Genomic DNA, 15,413 nt, shown 5'->3' with positions numbered 1-15,413 from the left:
TTGGTTAGAAAAATTACTTTGAGATAAGTTTTTTATATATATATATATAATGAATGGTTATTCACTTTTACAATTTTTCTATTGAAATTCTTCTTTAAAAGAATATTCCGTGATTTTTTTGGTTGAATCATGTCAGAAAATAAAAATAGTTATTGTTTATAGGAAAATAAATTAAGAAGCTTCCTTCTTTTTAACATTATGCATTATCAAGTGAGTTAATTCGATATAAGATTTACATTTTATTGTATAAGTTTGTTATTGAATGGCGATAAAAAATCTTTGTTTCTAATACGAATTATCATAGCTCAAATCCAAAATTTGAAATCAAGAATATTAATATTTATTTAATAACTAAACTTATATGAATACATAATTGTCTTTGTGGACAAATTAAGCCCATAATATTTTGAAAAGCCCATAATTTCGATGGGTCAGAATTTAATCCGTTGGTAGAGAGAGAGCCGTTGCATCAAAGTTCCATTGAGGATTTTCCTTTGGGAAACTTACATAAATATACTATATTAAAAAAATATTTACCATTTATAGCAATAATATTTTTATTTCACTTGATCACTTTTAATTCATTTATAATACAAGTTTAATACATATTACAGATTTAACAAAACATTGCTATAAATGGTAATAAACAAAAAGTATCGCTAAAATCAGTAATTATTTTTTAAAATGTATTAATTTATGTAATTTTTCCTTTTCCTTTTTCCCTTTATATAAACCCACCAACCAACCAATTCACATAATAAATATATCACTTGCTACTTATTTTACTTACTAATTTCATTTGGTTCACATCACTTGCTATACTTGTTTTACTTGCTAATTTCATTTGATTCACATCACTTGCTACTTGTTTTACTTGCTAATTTCATTTGGTTTACATCACTTGCTATACTTGTTTTACTTGCTAATTTCATTTGATTCACATCACTTGCTACTTATTTTACTTACTAATTTCATTTGGTTCACATCATTTGCTACTTGTTTTACTTGCTAATTTCATTTGGTTCACATCACTTGCTATACTTGTTTTACTTGCTAATTTCATTTGGTTTACATCACTTGCTATACTTGTTTTACTTGCTAATTTCATTTGATTCACATCACTTGCTACTTGTTTTACTTGCTAATTTAATTTGGTTCACAACACTTGCTACTTGTTTAACTTACTAATTTCATTTGGTTCACAACACTTGCTACTTGTTTTACTTGCTAATTTCATTTGGTTCACAACACTTGCTACTTGTTTTACTTGCTAATTTCATTTGGTTCACAACACTTGCTACTTGTTTTACTTGCTAATTTCATTTGGTTCACAACACTTGCTACTTGTTTTACTTGCTAATTTCATTTGGTTCACAACACTTGCTACTTGTTTTACTTGCTAATTTCATTTGGTTCACAACACTTGCTACTTGTTTTACTTGCTAATTTCATTTGGTTCACAACACTTGCTACTTGTTTTACTTGCTAATTTCATTTGGTTCACAACACTTGCTACTTGTTTTACTTGCTAATTTCATTTGGTTCACAACACTTGCTACTTGTTTTACTTGCTAATTTCATTTGGTTCACAACACTTGCTACTTGTTTTACTTGCTAATTTCATTTGGTTCACAACACTTGCTACTTGTTTTACTTGCTAATTTCATTTGGTTCACAACACTTGCTACTTGTTTTACTTGCTAATTTCATTTGGTTCACAACACTTGCTACTTGTTTTACTTGCTAATTTCATTTGGTTCACAACACTTGCTACTTGTTTTACTTGCTAATTTCATTTGGTTCACATCACTTGCTACTTGTTTTACTTGCTAATTTCATTTGGTTCACAACACTTGCTACTTGTTTTACTTGCTAATTTCATTTGGTTCACAAATCTGAAATTTGTTTTACTTACTAATTTCATTTGGTTAACAAATCTGAAATTTGTTTTCCCTATAATATAATAAGTCTATTTGTTTTCTCTTAAGATTTGATCATTTGTTATTTTACTCTACCTTTTATTTTTATTTTATCCTAATTTGCTAATTCAAATACAGGTTGTGAATAACGCAAAAATACCAACTTTCAAGGACAAATAAAGGTTAGCATAATATTTTCTTTATATACACTTACTTTTTTTTAAAAAAATAAGTTTACCATGACACCATCTTCTTTGTACATATCAAAAAACATAACTCCTCTTTCTACCCAACTACTCACACAAATATAATAAAATTATAAAACAAAAAATTAATTAGAATTTAAAGAAATTGCATCAATTTTATTGGAGGAAGAAGCCATGTGATAGGAAATAGAGAATATATTGAATTCAAAATTTACCTTTTAAAAAATATATATATAATTTTTCTTTTGAAGATTTAAAGCATTAAATATGGAAGGATTTAGAGGATATAATAAATTGGGGTTTTGATTTTTAACTTTTTTTTTTTAATTCTTTGTGTTGTATTAAATTCCCAAGACAAATGTCTAATTTTATGTCAAGTGTGTGCAGGTGGAAACCTCGAGGCAATTGTGAGTGTTGTCACACAAAAGCACTACTTTTTAAAGGCTTTGTCGAGCTGAGTCGAGCCCAGCCAAATCAATTTAATTAAGTGGGCATGATGAGCTTTGGTCCAGTCCTTTTTATATCTCTTTCTTTGGTATAATTTTAACTTAAATTAAAAAGAAAAAATAATTATACTTTTTTAAAAACTATATGATTAATAGCTTAATTCAAATGATAAATTTATAAAATTGATTAAAATAATACACTTTCTTTTTCTTCCTACCTAACTTAGCCATATCAACAGTTACTTGTAACAAATCCACAATTATAATTGTCTTTCTGGACAAACAAACTAAGCCCATAATTATTTTCATTTTTTTTTAAAAAAAGCCCATGAATAGACAAGTTGTTCTCTCTAAATAAAAAACATATCAAAAATAAAGTACTATATGCTGAAAATAATGAAAGATAGTACAAATAACATCATAAGCTGCAGTGATGTCATATCATGTTTAATACCACTCTTGAACACTTTGTATCGTAATATCATAAATCCATATATTATATTAATTGTATAAACAACTTCTAAACAATAAATAACTCATGCATATAGTACATGTACCAAACATCTTTATGAAACAAATCCACAATTAAAATTGTCTCAATACTGGACAAACAAAGCCCATAGCTTAATGGGCCAGGGTCCATATCATTAACTTATCTAATCCTCTTAACTTTTCAAATTAAAGCATAATCCACTTGAGGATAATGTCTATATACATCATCAAACACTTCGAAAATCACAAGTTTAATTAATTATTTCGCTGAAAAAAACAAACATATGTTGACAAAATTAATTTTTGGATTACTACAAATTTATCATGCTTCTAATGTTCAAACAATAAATCTACCTTCCATTTAAATTTTTAAGAAAATAAACAACATTTTTATATATAATGTAACAAAATAATTTTTAATCTTATAATGTAACAATATACTTTTTAATCTTATAAACTATGTCAGGGGTCAAATTAGAAAAATATATATTATTCTAAAAAATTAAGAAATATTTAGGGACAATACTATTTAATAGTTAAACAACTAACTCTACCAAAGTTTGAGTATTTGTTAATAATGTATTTAAAAGGTATAATTTGATCAAAATTGAGATACTTTTCAAACCCATATCCCAAAAATTTAAAACAATAATAATATGATTTTTTAAAACAACAACCACCAAATAGACACATAAGTATCAAGTATGTATTAGGTTTTATTTGCCCTAAATTTCTTACCATAAATAGGTTTTCCTTTTAGGAAAAGGTTTTGGATTCTTCTATAAATAGAGAAATGTTCCTTCTAACTTAATCAACATTCACAATCTTGATATGTTATCACTTGTGTGAACCTCCCATGTATTCCGAGTGAATTGGTAAAGGTTGTTTCCCTCTGTATTTTGTACTATCATATTTATAGTACAAAATCTTTGACCGAAACTGGTTAAATCTTTGTGTCTTGCGGTATATTTCTCGTTGTCTTCTTACTCGTGGTCTTTCGAGGTTTGCTTTGCTAGCTTCCGCATTTACACCTACATATTTTCGGTCCTAACAAGTAGTATCAGAGCAGATTCAATGATGGAGTCAGGTTTAGTGGTTCGATAACCGATGATTGAACCAGGTTAGAAGGAGGTGTTCATCTTGACGGGTGTAGTTCTAGCCACAACCTTTGACAGTAATGAAGATTTTGTTGGAGAAATTATTTCAGATAAGTTCTCTGTGTTGAGACATAAATTTTGCAAAGGAGATTATGGAGAGGAGAAGCATTATTTTGTCAGAAATTCAGGCCAAGAGGAAGATTTGCTGGGCTTTATTTGCCCTAAATTTCTTACCATAAAGAGGTTTTCCTTTTATGAAAAAGTTTTGGATTGACTAATACTTTTTCTGGTAGGAAAAGATTTAGGACTCTATAAATAGAGAAATGTTCCTTCTAACTTAATCAACATTCACAATGTAGTCTTAAATGCTTTGAGAGTTTTGGTTAGGGGGAGAATTTATGGGTCAAAGCTTGATACGTTATTACTTGTGTGAACCTCCCATGTATTCCGAGTGAATTGGTGTAGAGGTTGTTTCCCTCTGTATTTTGTCTTTCGATTGACCGAAACACGTTAAATCTTTGTGTCTTTCGGTATATTTCTCGTTGTCTTCTTACTCGTGGTCTTTTGAGGTTTGCTTTGCTAGCTTTCGCATTTACACCTACTTATTTCCGATCCTAACATGTAGTTTTTTGAATAAAGAAAGAAACACATAAAAATCAAGTAGTGTGTAGTTTCTTGAGTAAAGAAAAGTTTCTTTATTCAAGATCTCTGTGTACATCCAAAGTAATCAAATTCTGTTGATTGATGATATGTATCAATCAGATGACTCTATTTTCTTTTTATTCTGTTTTAAAAAGAATGACTCCTTTTCCGTTTTTGACAACACTTTTAATTTTAATTTTTTCACATGACATGATTAAAGATCATTTGGATATATTTGACATAACTTTAATTTAGAACCACAAGATTAATTTTTTTTCTTTTCTTAAACTCCGTTCTAAATCAAATAAGACATTCTTTTTGAAACGAAGAGAGTAAAATAAAACAAAAGAAAGATGGACCCTTTTTTAATTGCAAATCCATAGATAGAGAAAGCATTGATTGGGACATATATTGGTCACTGATAATAACACTGTGAAATATAATATTCCAACTTACAATATACTGTAATATATAACTATATCTTGTTATTTCACTTCGTCAAATATTTTACTACTATTATATACTATTAGTTCTATTATAAATTTCTGTTTCTTTTCAACTAACAATATCTTGTTATTTCACTTCATCAAATATTTTACTACTATTATATGCTACTACTTCATCAAATATTTTACTACTATTTTTGTTTGTAAATATCTTTCTTGACTTTTGAAACTTCGATTCATGATAATAATATTTATAAAATATGAGAATTCAATTAGATTTTTTTTTATCATCCTTTTCGTGAGTTTAATTCATATTTTTGTTCATTAAAATACACCTAAAAGCTGATTAGATCAACTATCATATTTCATATTATTATCATATACAAATAGGTGTGTTTTTAATATATAGATGGTGATGACCGTTCAAAATTTAAAAAAGGAAACAATAACCGATACTTACGATATGAAAGTGATATTACAGATTTTTTTTTACTATTATCTCTCGTATAATAAAAACATCAAGATCACATAAATCTTTCAGATAAAAAGAAAGTTTGTAATTTCTTTAACTTTTTTGAAACTCTAATTTGTGTGCTAAAAATTGCCTTCACGGGTCTATGATCTGATAATTTTGATTCACCTCTATCATATAATTGTTGCTTTAACCCTTCTCCATACCAAATTATTCTATCACACCTAAAAAATAAGAACGAAAAAGTTAGCGTATATATAAACATTTTCTTTTAGCCGCATTTCAAAGTCGCTAAAATCCTAATGACATTTATATATTCAAGACGACGGGTGCACCACCAATACTAATGCGCATAGTATGTACCCAATATTGATTTGTATGAAATACAAAACCACGATATTCATTTATAAATAAATTAGATGATATTAATAGATAAAGTGACTTAGGTGAAATGATGTTTTTAAATTTTAATTTGCTCCTTGAGGTCGCAAGTTCAAAACTGCCCATCCTTCTATTTTATTAGATATTTTTAACGGATTAACTTTTTATTTTCCGAAGTTAACACCCGTAGTGATACCTATGGGCCCTTTCCTCGTTATAAACATTTATATCAGTATCCCTGAATTTTATTGGTTGTAGTGATATGACATATTTATTAGTGTATTATTTGAATTACAAGTAGTAAATAACAAACTTACCAAGCAGGAGAACGTTTCTTTTCCCCTCTTTTCTCTGATCTACCATAGTATTCACTTGAATTTGGATAATATTTGTATGTAGGGGCAAAATTTATTATTCCTTCATGCCAACCTTCAAATACTTGTCCATCCATGAGCTCCATCCTCAACTACATTTTTAAAGTATTAGTTCTAGTGTCTTAGCTTCGACTAAAGGATAGCTCAGTACATAAAGTATTTCGCGTTTAATCGTACTTTAAGAAGATGTAACGTATACAGTTTATCCTCCATTCATGTATGTTTTAGGGAGTGACTCGACATCAACAAAGGTGTGACGTAGGCATGCACTCTACTTTGATACCAGAATTAGTGGTTGATTCCAACTTCTATAGGTCACACGCGAAAATAACTATACTGTTGCTTCAATGTTCTCCTTCCGACTTCAAATTTCCTAATTATGTAATTTACAAGAAAACAATAACTTTTTTTTTGATACTTAATTTTTATAATAATAAAGGTACCTGGTCTTTTTCCAAGAGTGCATTCCATTCTCCTTTTTCCACTAATAATCTTGTAGTTAATTCTGGTAAAGAAATTCTGTAATTCAAATCTCCAAGAAATATCACACGGCTGCAACCATTCAATTCAAAAATTAGGTTAAAAAATAGATGTCATATTTAATTTTATAAATCAATATATTTGTTTTCTAAAACTATTAGCACAGAAGAAGGAAAACAGAGGTATTTTTATATACAACTTGTTGTAGGTCAATTCATATTTAATTAACAAATTGCTCAAGTTGGAAATTATTGTCTTTTTGTTTGTATTCTTTCATTGTTTAGCTACATATTCAAGATTATTAATATAATAATAAGATTATATAATAAAGGTGATTAAATTAATTAAGCATGAAAAGTTAATTGTGATTCGATTGATGATGACTATAACTAACTACAAAATAATTTTTAACTCTTCAACAACCAATAATTAATTGGTTGTTAAGGCTTAATTTCCTGGACTTACTCATTTCTTATTACCACAAAATATTAGTCATTGATTAGAAAATTAACTAATAAAAATTGATTAATCAAAGTAATCGTTAACGTATCTTTTCAAACATTTTAAAAAGATAATAATTAAGGGTGCATATGATCCCTCCATCCTTATCAGAACCAGATGCCTCAAGTTCAAACCTTACTTATTTTCCTTTTAACGAGGCCCTATGCAAGGTTGAATCACTACCACCAAAAGCTAAATAGTTATGATATGAACTGTCGAAGAAGATATCAGACATCGGGTAAAAAATTAAAATAAAAGAATAAATGACATACTCATGAGCAAGAATCTTTGTTGGCAATTCAAATGAAGGGCCTTTTGGAAAAAATGTTCTTGAAAATATTTCACCAACATTTGAATTTCTATTTTTCTCATCTCCTTCTCTACCACCAGAAGCTAAATGGCTACACACAAAGCATAAACTTGTTTGATGTAATTGAAATCTAACTGATACTGCACCCTGCAAAAAAACAAAAAAAAACATAATTAATTAGCAAATTAAAATATGTTAAGACTATTAATTTCTCAAGAATTTTTACAAATTATATTTATATTCAAAACAACTCTAATTTATTTTTCGGGGTGATTCAAATAATCTGACTTGCGACTTTCATAATGAAGATCTTAATCATCTTCTCGCTCTAGGAATTTACTTTTTATAGCATCTAAAATAAAATTTATAAATCTCTAGCATTAAAAAATAAACGAATAACACATAGATATATCTTTTGACTTAACCTAAAATTACATTTAAACCATTAAATTAAAATCAAAAGAACTTCCATTATTTTATGAAATATGCTTAGAGTTAGCCATTTTATGCGATAATATTTTACGAAACACGAATTTTTTTTTTAAAAAAGAAAATTTTAAAACTTGTTATTAAAAAATAAATGAATATTTCAAAGTAAAATTATTTTCATATATATAAAAATAAAAAATAAAAAAGACATGTCTATCAACATAAGACGATCAATAATTCATTTTTAAAGTAGGGGTAGAACTATTTCTTTCTAGGGAAGTAGAATTTAATTTTATGATAAAAAAAACAATATTATTGAATTGGAAATGAAATAATTATTATTAATAATAAACAATTACCTTGTTCCCTAAGCAACCCATGATTCCACATCCAACACAAGAAACACTAGGGTTTTTAATAAATGAACTTAAATCATTTCTAACCCAAACTGAAATCAATATTCCAACCATTTGTTTACTAATAATACAATTAAATTCTTGTGGAAATAATTTCCCATTATTATTTTCCTTTTCTTTCTTGTTCAAAGCTTCTCTTATTAAACAATTCCATTTTGCTGAAATTCTTCCACTTTCTGATCCAAGAACATTTGTTGCTCTTAGTGGCACTACTTCTTGAAACCTTCATTTTAAAAACAATAAATAATTTATTAACATATAAATATATTTCTCAAATTAAAAAAAAAAATATAAAATTCACAAAATACCCGAAAACGTAGACGTCACATGATGAGGTGTGACACGTGTCAAGCAGATCATCTACATTGAAGTCCTCAGTTGGTACAACTCCTCCGACGTTCCATGTATTAACGAAAACCCTATGAAATTATAGGAGACTCATTCGATAATCAAAATTTACTGACTCGATTAGTTTTAATTATTTTCTTGTATTATATTACTAATCTTTTTGAAGAATCATATATTCATCCTAGTATCATGCCCTTCTTTTTAAATATAGAATTATTCAAAAATAGTTTAGTAATAAAATAGAATACATATGTTTCAATAATATAATTAATTAATTGGTTGTGTTCTAACAACTATAATATCTAATTTGTGGTTAAGATGTTAGCTCTATATTTATTAATTAATAATAATAATAATAATAATAATTAATTACCTGAAGTTTTGAGTTTCTTCAAGATCATGATTGAAAATAATGTCATCAGAACATAGGGATCTTTTATCAAAATGAGGGGGAATTTCTACTATATATTCTGAGTTATCACTTGAAAAATCTGCCACAAAATTTGTGCTCCCCAATCTCTTTATGACCTTACTAGCTACCAATCTTGGCCACATAACCTTGAACGAAAAATAGAGAAAAGTAATAATTAGATATTAGTAATATATATATATATATTCAATTATCCAATGCAAAGTTAAAAACCATTGAGAAAATCTAATTACTTCCAACATATAATTATAAAAAAAATATATTCAGTATGATTTCATAAATTGAAAAATAAAATATTATTATAGATAAACCTTATTCGCATATGTTGTAAGATGAAAGAATATTTTTGATAAGCCTTTGATCGAGGTAGGATTGAAGCTAAAAATTCAATAGAATTGTATAGTTTTGATCCTTGCCTTGTAAATGCCTTTGAGAAACTAACTATTAATTCAGAATTCAGTAACTTAATTAAAAAGACTTAATCAAATATTTTAAAATGATAAACTTTAAACTTTACGAAATTATGTAGATGCTCACAGAGAGTAATAGATGTTGAAGTTGTATACTAAAAACCACACACAGAGAGAGATAGAGAGATAAAAAAACATACTTCTCCTTTCATTGTTTAGAAATGGTATTGTAAGTAATTATGTGTTGAAGAGAGAGGACGAAAGTGGTCAAGATGTGTGTAATATATATATCATGCCATGGGAGGAACTAATAATAATAATAATAATAATTATAATATATAAATATATATAAAAGATTAGGACTAAGGGAGTAGAGGCAATAGTTTGATGACGTTATGATGATGATAATAATATACATATATATAAGTACCGCTATTTTTTTTCCAACTCGATGTTTGATATTTGCAGTAATAATACTCGGGTCTTAGAATTCCAAAAAAAAAAGTGTAAGCTTAACGTTATGATGATCCTATCGCTTTTTAATTCTTCTTCTTTTCATTTTGAATTTCCAAAACTGTGTCCATTGTTAGGGTCTCAATGGATGTTCATGAAAAATTTCGGTCATTTCGTTTCGAAAATTTTGGGTCACAAAAATTTCATGGATTGCAGCACACAAAAATCGTTAAAAAATCTACGTTTGCCTACATTGGAGCTCGTTTGACCTTGAAAATGGATCAGACTTGCCGTGAGAGCCAACCGGATGCATAGCCAAGGTCTTAACGGACGTCCACAAATTTTTTTGGCATTTTTGACATCGGATACTGGATCACCCAAAAAATGGTTTGCTATAGCACACGAAAGTCGTTTAAATAGGGGGTATGCACACTTCGGGGCTCGTTTGACCTTGAAAATGGGTTGGACTGGCCGTGAGGGACAACCGGATGCGTAGTCAAGGTCTTAACGGACGTCCACATAATTTTTTGGCATTTTTGACATCGGAATCCGGATCACCCAAAAAATCGTTTGCTATAGCACACAAAAATAATCGATGTAGGGGTATAAGCGCTTTGGAGCTCGTTTGACCTTGAAAATGGGTCAGACTTGCCTTGAGAGCCAACCGGATGCATAGCCAAGGTCTTAACGGACGTCCACAAAATTTTTTGGCATTTTTGACGTCGGATTCCAGATCCCCCAAAAAATGGTTTGCTATAGCACACGAAAGTCGTCTAAATAGGGGGGTATGCACACTTCGGGGCTCGTTTGACCTTGAAAATAGGTCGGACTGGCCGTGAGCGCCAACCGGATGCGTAGCCAAGGTCTTAACGGACGTCCACAAAATTTTTTGGCATTTTTGACGTCGGATTCCAGATCCCCCAAAAAATGGTTTGCTATAGCACACGAAAGTCGTCTAAATAGGGGGGTATGCACACTTCGGGGCTCGTTTGACCTTGAAAATAGGTCGGACTGGCCGTGAGCGCCAACCGGATGCGTAGCCAAGGTCTTAACGGACGTCCACAAAATTTTTTGGCATTTTTGACGTCGGATTCCAGATCCCCCAAAAAATGGTTTGCTATAGCACACGAAAGTCGTCTAAATAGGGGGGTATGCACACTTCGGGGCTCGTTTGACCTTGAAAATAGGTCGGACTGGCCGTGAGCGCCAACCGGATGCGTAGCCAAGGTCTTAACGGACGTCCACAAAATTTTTTGGCATTTTTGACGTCGGATTCCAGATCCCCCAAAAAATGGTTTGCTATAGCACACGAAAGTCGTCTAAATAGGGGGGTATGCACACTTCGGGGCTCGTTTGACCTTGAAAATAGGTCGGACTGGCCGTGAGCGCCAACCGGATGCGTAGCCAAGGTCTTAACGGACGTCCACAAAATTTTTTGGCATTTTTGACGTCGGATTCCAGATCCCCCAAAAAATGGTTTGCTATAGCACACGAAAGTCGTCTAAATAGGGGGGTATGCACACTTCGGGGCTCGTTTGACCTTGAAAATAGGTCGGACTGGCCGTGAGCGCCAACCGGATGCGTAGCCAAGGTCTTAACGGACGTCCACAAAATTTTTTGGCATTTTTGACGTCGGATTCCAGATCCCCCAAAAAATGGTTTGCTATAGCACACGAAAGTCGTCTAAATAGGGGGGTATGCACACTTCGGGGCTCGTTTGACCTTGAAAATAGGTCGGACTGGCCGTGAGCGCCAACCGGATGCGTAGCCAAGGTCTTAACGGACGTCCACAAAATTTTTTGGCATTTTTGACGTCGGATTCCAGATCCCCCAAAAAATGGTTTGCTATAGCACACGAAAGTCGTCTAAATAGGGGGGTATGCACACTTCGGGGCTCGTTTGACCTTGAAAATAGGTCGGACTGGCCGTGAGCGCCAACCGGATGCGTAGCCAAGGTCTTAACGGACGTCCACAAAATTTTTTGGCATTTTTGACGTCGGATTCCAGATCCCCCAAAAAATGGTTTGCTATAGCACACGAAAGTCGTCTAAATAGGGGGGTATGCACACTTCGGGGCTCGTTTGACCTTGAAAATAGGTCGGACTGGCCGTGAGCGCCAACCGGATGCGTAGCCAAGGTCTTAACGGACGTCCACAAAATTTTTTGGCATTTTTGACGTCGGATTCCAGATCCCCCAAAAAATGGTTTGCTATAGCACACGAAAGTCGTCTAAATAGGGGGGTATGCACACTTCGGGGCTCGTTTGACCTTGAAAATAGGTCGGACTGGCCGTGAGCGCCAACCGGATGCGTAGCCAAGGTCTTAACGGACGTCCACAAAATTTTTTGGCATTTTTGACGTCGGATTCCAGATCCCCCAAAAAATGGTTTGCTATAGCACACGAAAGTCGTCTAAATAGGGGGGTATGCACACTTCGGGGCTCGTTTGACCTTGAAAATGGGTCAGACTTGCCGTGAGAGCCAACCGGATGCATAGCCAAGGTCTTAACGGACGTCCACAAAATTTTTTGGCATTTTTGACGTCGGATTCCAGATCACCCAAAAAATGGTTTGCTATAGCACACGAAAGTCGTCTAAATAGGGGGGTATGCACACTTCGGGGCTCGTTTGACCTTGAAAATAGGTCGGACTGTCCGTGAGCGCCAACCGGATGCGTAGCCAAGGTCTTAACGGACGTCCACAAAATTTTTTGGCATTTTTGACATCGGAATCCGGATCACCCACAAAATGGTTTGCTATAGCACACGAAAGTCGTCTAAATAGGGGGGTATGCACACTTCGGGGCTCGTTTGACCTTGAAAATAGGTCGGACTGTCCGTGAGCGCCAACCGGATGCGTAGCCAAGGTCTTAACGGACGGCCACAAAATTTTTTGGCATTTGTGACATCGGATTCCAGATCACCCAAAAAATGGTTTGCTATAGCACACGAAAGTCGTCTAAATAGGGGGGTATGCACACTTCGGGGCTCGTTTGACCTTGAAAATAGGTCGGACTGTCCGTGAGCGCCAACCGGATGCGTAGCCAAGGTCTTAACGGACGGCCACAAAATTTTTTGGCATTTGTGACATCGGATTCCAGATCACCCAAAAAATGGTTTGCTATAGCACACGAAAGTCGTCTAAATAGGGGGGTATGCACACTTCGGGGCTCGTTTGACCTTGAAAATAGGTCGGACTGTCCGTGAGCGCCAACCGGATGCGTAGCCAAGGTCTTAACGGACGGCCACAAAATTTTTTGGCATTTGTGACATCGGATTCCAGATCACCCAAAAAATGGTTTGCTATAGCACACGAAAGTCGTCTAAATAGGGGGGTATGCACACTTCGGGGCTCGTTTGACCTTGAAAATAGGTCGGACTGTCCGTGAGCGCCAACCGGATGCGTAGCCAAGGTCTTAACGGACGGCCACAAAATTTTTTGGCATTTGTGACATCGGATTCCAGATCACCCAAAAAATGGTTTGCTATAGCACACGAAAGTCGTCTAAATAGGGGGGTATGCACACTTCGGGGCTCGTTTGACCTTGAAAATAGGTCGGACTGTCCGTGAGCGCCAACCGGATGCGTAGCCAAGGTCTTAACGGACGGCCACAAAATTTTTTGGCATTTGTGACATCGGATTCCAGATCACCCAAAAAATGGTTTGCTATAGCACACGAAAGTCGTCTAAATAGGGGGGTATGCACACTTCGGGGCTCGTTTGACCTTGAAAATAGGTCGGACTGTCCGTGAGCGCCAACCGGATGCGTAGCCAAGGTCTTAACGGACGGCCACAAAATTTTTTGGCATTTGTGACATCGGATTCCAGATCACCCAAAAAATGGTTTGCTATAGCACACGAAAGTCGTCTAAATAGGGGGGTATGCACACTTCGGGGCTCGTTTGACCTTGAAAATAGGTCGGACTGTCCGTGAGCGCCAACCGGATGCGTAGCCAAGGTCTTAACGGACGGCCACAAAATTTTTTGGCATTTGTGACATCGGATTCCAGATCACCCAAAAAATGGTTTGCTATAGCACACGAAAGTCGTCTAAATAGGGGGGTATGCACACTTCGGGGCTCGTTTGACCTTGAAAATAGGTCGGACTGTCCGTGAGCGCCAACCGGATGCGTAGCCAAGGTCTTAACGGACGGCCACAAAATTTTTTGGCATTTGTGACATCGGATTCCAGATCACCCAAAAAATGGTTTGCTATAGCACACGAAAGTCGTCTAAATAGGGGGGTATGCACACTTCGGGGCTCGTTTGACCTTGAAAATAGGTCGGACTGTCCGTGAGCGCCAACCGGATGCGTAGCCAAGGTCTTAACGGACGGCCACAAAATTTTTTGGCATTTGTGACATCGGATTCCAGATCACCCAAAAAATGGTTTGCTATAGCACACGAAAGTCGTCTAAATAGGGGGGTATGCACACTTCGGGGCTCGTTTGACCTTGAAAATAGGTCGGACTGTCCGTGAGCGCCAACCGGATGCGTAGCCAAGGTCTTAACGGACGGCCACAAAATTTTTTGGCATTTGTGACATCGGATTCCAGATCACCCAAAAAATGGTTTGCTATAGCACACGAAAGTCGTCTAAATAGGGGGGTATGCACACTTCGGGGCTCGTTTGACCTTGAAAATAGGTCGGACTGTCCGTGAGCGCCAACCGGATGCGTAGCCAAGGTCTTAACGGACGTCCACAAAATTTTTTGGCATTTTTGACATCGGAATCCGGATCACCCACAAAATGGTTTGCTATAGCACACGAAAATCATCAAACTGGGGGTATAAGCGTTTTGGAGCTCGTTTGACCTTGAAAATGGATTGGATTGGACGTGAGGGACAACTGGCTGCATAGCCAAGGTTTTGACGGACGTCAATAAAATTTTTTGGCATTTTTGATGTAGGAGTCCGAATCACCCAAAAAATGGTTTGCTATAGCACACAAAAATCGTCTAAATGGGGGGTATGCGCGCTTCGTGATTCGTTTGACCTTGAAAATGGGTCGTACTGGCTGTGAGAGCCAACCAGATGCGTAGCCAAGATCTTAACGGACGTCCACAAAGAATTTTGGCATTTTTGACGTCGGATTCTTGATCACCCAAAAAATGATTTGCTATAGCACACGAAAATCGTCTAAATAGGGGGTATGCGGGCTT

The 15,413-nt window shown here is 34.1% G+C and overlaps 1 protein-coding gene across 1 annotated transcript; it reads right to left on the bottom strand.

The window, feature by feature from the left end:
• Nucleotides 1-5,678: 5,678 nt before the first annotated feature.
• LOC107029305 (type IV inositol polyphosphate 5-phosphatase 9) lies at nucleotides 5,679-9,529 on the bottom strand. The gene is made up of 7 exons (XM_015230692.2): nucleotides 9,333-9,529; nucleotides 8,920-9,030; nucleotides 8,555-8,834; nucleotides 7,729-7,913; nucleotides 6,919-7,027; nucleotides 6,419-6,567; nucleotides 5,679-5,944 (listed from the first exon to the last, which is right to left on the bottom strand). Exons 1-7 carry the CDS (start codon nucleotides 9,512-9,514, stop codon nucleotides 5,773-5,775), a joined length of 1,188 nt encoding a protein of 395 aa, XP_015086178.1. The 5' UTR covers nucleotides 9,515-9,529; the 3' UTR covers nucleotides 5,679-5,772.
• Between the last annotated feature and the right edge of the window lie 5,884 nt (nucleotides 9,530-15,413).

This window comes from Solanum pennellii, chromosome 1, assembly GCF_001406875.1.
Source record: "Solanum pennellii chromosome 1, SPENNV200".
Classification (NCBI taxonomy): Eukaryota; Viridiplantae; Streptophyta; class Magnoliopsida; order Solanales; family Solanaceae; genus Solanum; species Solanum pennellii.
Note: the sequence above shows the minus strand (reverse complement) of the source record. Positions and strands in the feature narration are given on the sequence as shown.

What these genes read in the sequence shown, in the direction of transcription:
- LOC107029305 (XM_015230692.2), bottom strand. Translation starts at nt 9,514, where the DNA reads ATGTGGCCAAGATTGGTAGCTAGTAAGGTCATAAAGAGATTGGGGAGC. An exon ending in GAAGAAACTCAAAACTTCAG is followed by an intron (nt 9,031 to 9,332) that starts GTAATTAATTAT and finishes ATAATTTCATAG; the next exon opens with GGTTTTCGTTAATACATGGA. An exon ending in ACAAAGATTCTTGCTCATGA is followed by an intron (nt 7,028 to 7,728) that starts GTATGTCATTTA and finishes GAATGGTTGCAG; the next exon opens with CCGTGTGATATTTCTTGGAG.